This window comes from Sapajus apella, unplaced genomic scaffold, assembly GCF_009761245.1.
Source record: "Sapajus apella isolate SASKATOON/1434 unplaced genomic scaffold, GSC_monkey_1.0 scaffold2, whole genome shotgun sequence".
NCBI lineage: Eukaryota > Metazoa > Chordata > Mammalia > Primates > Cebidae > Sapajus > Sapajus apella.
In genome coordinates, this window is record NW_022436942.1 from 27,092,993 (window position 1) to 27,098,817 (window position 5,825).

Consider the following 5,825-nt stretch of genomic DNA (forward strand, 5'->3'; position numbering starts at 1 on the left):
ATGTTAGAACTATGTGTTCGCTTCTTTATTTAGTATGGTTATTCTTTCCATCTTCCAGTTTTGTTTAGCTATTTGGGTGTGCGTGTGCCTGCAAAAGAAGGTCTGAAAATAAATTAGTTGAACCTGAGAAACCATTTTGAATGACTGTATTAATAAATACTTTTTAAAATTAAAAAAAAATCACATTTACCCAAGCCATTTTGAGCAATCACGCCCATTTTCTCTCCCACTTTATTTTTACAGCAATTAGAGACGCTAAACCCTAACAGAATGTAGTCAAGTCTAACATACTACGAGGAGGGGCTGGCAGTAATTTTCCTCTAAATAGTGCATCTGAACACAAATTCCGTTATTAAGTGTAGAGGAAAAAACCCCTCACATAGACAATTTTAACCGTAGTTTGAGATTTAAGCAATATAAAGTCTTCCAAACCCAGTCCCCTTTCTTCTTCTTCCGCCCCTCCCCAACCCCACCCCATAATGGATGCTCGGCAGACTGCTTCTGCACGGTCTCTTTGTCTAAAGGATGCAAACAGTCTATGGATGCTAGAGAAAAAAGGGTGGGGGAGAGATTACCTCATCCCACGTCGCTTGCACCAATCACCAGTCTCCTGTCATGACTTCTCTGGGCAGATTGGGGGTCTGGACCAACAGGAAAAGGCCCCAGCCCATCCCCATGGTGACCGAGTTGTATATAGGGAGCCGCATCCGCCCATGTGCCGCAGGTTCTCTTACATCGACCGCCTAAGAGTCGCGCTGTAAGAAGCAACAACTTCTCCTCCTCGTCTCCGCCATCTGCTCGACAGCCGCGAAGCAGCAACCATGGTGAGAATCGGCTTCCGCTCTTTGAGGCCGTTGGGTGGAGTCAGCGCCCCCAGGGTCTACTTGGAAAACTTTTAAGCTCTTTTCTTTCGTAAGCTGTCTGGGCGAGGGTCGTCGTGTGCTTTAGCTTTGTCTGCCCCAAATCCTCAAGCCCCGCCGCCACCGCCGCAGTGCGGGTGCAGGATCCGGGCCAGGACTGCGCCCAGAGCGCAGCTGAGCGCTGGGGAGGTACAAAGGCGGCGCCTGGGCGCCTGTGTTGTCCAAGAGCCTTTCGGGGCTGAGGACAGCTCAGCCCGTCTGCCGCGACCGAGGGGTCTGGGGCGTCCCGGCTGGGCCCCGTGGCTGTGCGCCCGGTTTCGCTGCCGCGGAGGGGCCTCTTTCCATCTCGCGTCGCTCTCTGAGGACCGCGAGAGGAGGAGGCGCCCAAAAAGAGCTGGGACGGTGGGGGACCTGGGGGATGCGGGAGGGGGGACGGGAACAAAGCGCAGCCTGGGGTTAGCGTGGGAAGACCCCTCGCGGTCGTTGGCGTTTTTTTTTCCCGGGAAAACACGGTGAGTTTCTGCTGGAGCCCCCGGCAGCGGGTTTCAGGGCGGCGCAGGGGCGGGGTTGTTTGTTTCTGGCTTCTATGGCGTTGGAGCCACGGGGCGGGGTTCGCCCTCGCTGAACCTCCTCTGTCAGTAGCAGACTTTAAGAAAAGCCTTTCGTCATTGCGAAACTGTAGGATCCAAAAGGGTTTTCTTCACTATTATATGTTAGATGACTTTTTTTTTTTTGAGCAAAATCACAATTCACTTGACAAGCTCTTTAACGTCTGCCCTGACCGACTAGAGAGAGAGAGAAAGAGAGAGAGAGAGAGAGAGAGAGAGAGAGAGAGTGTGTGTGTGTGTGTGTGTGTGTGTGTGTGTGTGTGTGTGTGTGTCTGGGCTGCACGTTCAGCGAGAGAGATAGCGCACTTTATGAGCCCCCGGGGTACCCTGATAGTCAGGACCTAGGAAACGCCCTTCCCCGCCGATGGCCCCCACCACATCAGTGAATAGACAATGAAAGTGGTAGCCCTAAAGATCACGGAGGAAGAAAACCTCTATTGGATGCAAAGAATATGAATATTATGTGGTAGGTAGAGAATCTCAAGATGAAAATACTATTTTGTTGTTTTAAATAAATATTTCATTATCCTTCCACTGGGCTTTTATTCTTTGTTCGGTAGCTTATCATGTGATGCTTCTTTCTAACTTAGGAACCTTTTTGTATGTTTTTTTTTTTTTTTTTTTTTTTAAATTTCCAGTTATTTTTCACTTTTAACAGTGGAGAAGATCTGGAAAAACCTTTTTTTAAAAAAGAAAAGAAAAGTGATGAAATTGCTGCAGACAAAGAAGAATTATATTCCACATCCCGTTGTCTTTTGTTCTAGCGAATCTTCATTAATTCATTTCAATTCAGGCACATGGTCCCGGGCTGGGTCAGAGGAGGAAAACTGGCAAAACAGCACAATGAGATCATGTAGGCAGTTGCTGGAAATAGAGCTTGCTCTGTTAAATAATGTAGCAGACAGTACAGGCTAGCACCAGGCGCTGCAAATACAGCAATGCAGAAGGCAGACCTTGTCTAGCTTCTAAACCCCTGGTAGTGATGGATTCTGCAGACAGACTGCAGAAGGGTGTGGCTTCTTGCCTCAGCTGCAGTTCAGATGTCCCTGTTACAATATCAAGTCCTATTCAGAAGAAACGTTAATCTTTATTTAAAAGGGAAGAAAGCAGTAAAATTGATCCCAATTAAGTCATGGATTGGATTTACTTTATTTTACAAAATTTGTGCTTCGGATATGGAATACTTTTATTTTATTTTATTTATTTATTTTTTTTCTTAAAGGTGGGGTTTCACCATATTGGTCAGGCTGGTCTTGAACTCCAGACCTCAGGTGAGCCACCCGCCTTGGCCTCCCAAAGTGCTGGGATTACAGGCGTGAGCCACCGCGCCCAGCCTGGAATACTTTTTAAATATGAAAAGTCTTCTATTCAAGCGTGGTAGTAGGAACAATGGGCTGGTACCATGTGCTGAACAGGGCCAAGGTGACATCATTATTCAGACCACACCCATATGCAGCATTTGTAGCAGATGATTTTTCTTAATCTTTGTAGCATGCTGGGGATATGACCTCAAATGATTTTGAAAAATACCTGAATGTCATTAGAAATAGTTGTAGAAATTTACTCAAAGTTTGAAATGCTAATACAGCTTAATTTTATAATTTTTTTCACTTTTCCTTCCCACAGCGTGAGTGCATCTCCATCCACGTCGGCCAGGCTGGTGTCCAGATCGGCAATGCCTGCTGGGAGCTCTACTGTCTGGAACATGGCATCCAGCCTGATGGCCAGATGCCAAGTGACAAGACCATTGGGGGAGGCGATGACTCCTTCAATACCTTCTTCAGTGAGACGGGCGCTGGCAAGCACGTGCCCCGGGCAGTGTTTGTAGACCTGGAACCCACGGTCATTGGTGAGTTGGCCTCAGTAACCCAAGTGAGATCCCAGGGTGCTGGGACAGGAGGCCTGTCCTGGGGGCTCTGCTGGTCACTCGCTCACTCACCCAGTCCCTCTGTCTTTCTCTCCCTCCTTCTCCAGATGAAGTTCGCACTGGCACCTACCGCCAGCTCTTCCACCCGGAGCAGCTTATCACAGGCAAGGAAGATGCTGCCAATAACTATGCCCGAGGGCACTACACCATTGGCAAGGAGATCATTGACCTCGTGTTGGACCGAATTCGTAAACTGGTAAACACCATATATAAATATGCATTTAGAGTGCAGTGAGATAATTCCAGTGCAAGTTGGGTAGAGTGACTGACATTGTTCATTCCTTGGCACCTACCAAAATGTGGAATAGGCTGCTTGCTATATTAACTGGACTTATAAATCAGATGATCCCTAGGTTATGTGTATATGTCTGTTTTTCCAGTTCCTCATGCTTGCATCAATCTGTTCGGTTCATAATCTAAAGAAGTTTAAATAGATTTTCTAAGAGAAAGTCTCCTGGCATTAAAATATTTTTCTTTCCCCACAGGCCGACCAGTGCACTGGTCTCCAGGGCTTCTTGGTTTTCCACAGCTTTGGTGGGGGAACTGGTTCTGGGTTCACCTCCCTGCTCATGGAACGGCTCTCAGTTGATTATGGCAAGAAGTCCAAGCTGGAGTTCTCCATCTACCCGGCGCCCCAGGTTTCCACAGCTGTAGTTGAGCCCTACAACTCCATCCTCACCACCCACACCACCCTGGAGCACTCTGATTGTGCCTTCATGGTCGACAATGAGGCCATCTATGACATCTGTCGTAGAAACCTCGATATCGAGCGCCCAACCTACACTAACCTGAATAGATTAATAGGTCAAATTGTGTCCTCCATCACTGCTTCCCTGAGATTTGATGGAGCCCTGAATGTTGACCTGACAGAATTCCAGACCAACCTGGTGCCCTATCCCCGCATCCACTTCCCTCTGGCCACATATGCCCCTGTCATCTCTGCTGAGAAAGCCTACCATGAACAGCTTTCTGTAGCAGAGATCACCAATGCTTGCTTTGAGCCAGCCAACCAGATGGTGAAATGTGACCCTCGCCATGGTAAATACATGGCTTGCTGCCTGTTGTACCGTGGTGACGTGGTTCCCAAAGATGTCAATGCTGCCATCGCCACCATCAAGACCAAGCGTACCATCCAGTTTGTGGATTGGTGTCCCACTGGCTTCAAGGTTGGCATCAACTACCAGCCTCCCACTGTGGTGCCTGGTGGAGACCTGGCCAAGGTGCAGAGAGCTGTGTGCATGCTGAGCAACACCACAGCCATTGCTGAGGCCTGGGCTCGCCTGGACCACAAGTTTGACCTGATGTATGCCAAGCGTGCCTTTGTTCACTGGTACGTGGGTGAGGGGATGGAGGAAGGAGAGTTTTCTGAGGCCCGTGAGGACATGGCTGCCCTTGAGAAGGATTATGAGGAGGTTGGTGTGGATTCTGTTGAAGGAGAGGGTGAAGAAGAAGGAGAGGAATACTAAAGTTAAAATGTCACAAAGGTGCTGCTTTTACAGGGAAGCTTATTCTGTTTTAAACGTTGAAAAGTTGTGGTCTGATCAGTTAATTTGTATGTAGCAGTGTATGCTCTCATATACAATTACTGACCTATGCTCTAAAACATGAATGCTTTGTTACAGACCCAAGCTGTCCATTTCTTTGATGGGTTTCGAATAAAGTATTCCCTGTCTTAAATGAATTCAGTCCTGTGTTTTCTATCTGGGTGTCTGAAATTTGTTATGTATTCAGTGCATTGAGAATAAAGAATAAGTATTGCCTGTGGTTTATACATAGTAATTTAAAACTTTTATTTATAAAACATAAAATGCATATGTAAAGATTACCATTACAGAGCATCACATACTTTTTTTTTTTTTTTGTGAGATGGTGTCTTGCTTTGTTGCCCAGGCTGGAGTGCAGTGGCGCCATCTTGGCTCACTGCAACCTCGGCCTCCTGGGTTCAAGAGTTTCTCTGGAGTAGTTGGGATTACAGGTACCCACCACCATACCTGACTAATTTGTGTATTTTTAGTAGAGACGAGGTTTCACCATGTTGGCTGGGCTGGTCTCAAACTCTTGACTTCCCATGATCTGCTGGCCTCAGCCTCCCAAAGTGCTGGGACTATAGGCGTGAGCCACCTTGTCTGGCTCATACTATTCTTAAGTTTTTACCTCATTATTATAATAAAGTTACTTAACTTGCCAGTACTTTTTAGGAGTTGAAAGTTGGTAATGCACAGCCAGAATCTGGTTGACTGCCGAATCTCATGTAACTTAACATAAAATGGTGAATATTGCAAATGCATCACCTTTTCATGTGCCCTCAGCTCCTTGGCATGTGTCTAGTGCCATTATGCTTCCTCTGCCCAGGATTCCCAAAACAAATCTGCTCTCTGTGCAAGTGGCCTTATGCTAGACTTAGTTATTTACCTTCTTCCCAAATCTATT

At 46.9% G+C, this 5,825-nt stretch overlaps 1 protein-coding gene across 1 annotated transcript; it reads left to right on the forward strand.

The window, feature by feature from the left end:
* The first annotated feature begins 481 nt into the window (after positions 1-481).
* On the forward strand, positions 482-5,076 carry LOC116562319 (tubulin alpha-1A chain). Its single transcript, XM_032294489.1, has 4 exons — positions 482-824; positions 3,095-3,317; positions 3,443-3,591; positions 3,881-5,076. Exons 1-4 carry the CDS (start codon positions 822-824, stop codon positions 4,859-4,861), a joined length of 1,356 nt encoding a protein of 451 aa, XP_032150380.1. The 5' UTR covers positions 482-821; the 3' UTR covers positions 4,862-5,076.
* Positions 5,077-5,825: the final 749 nt, after the last annotated feature.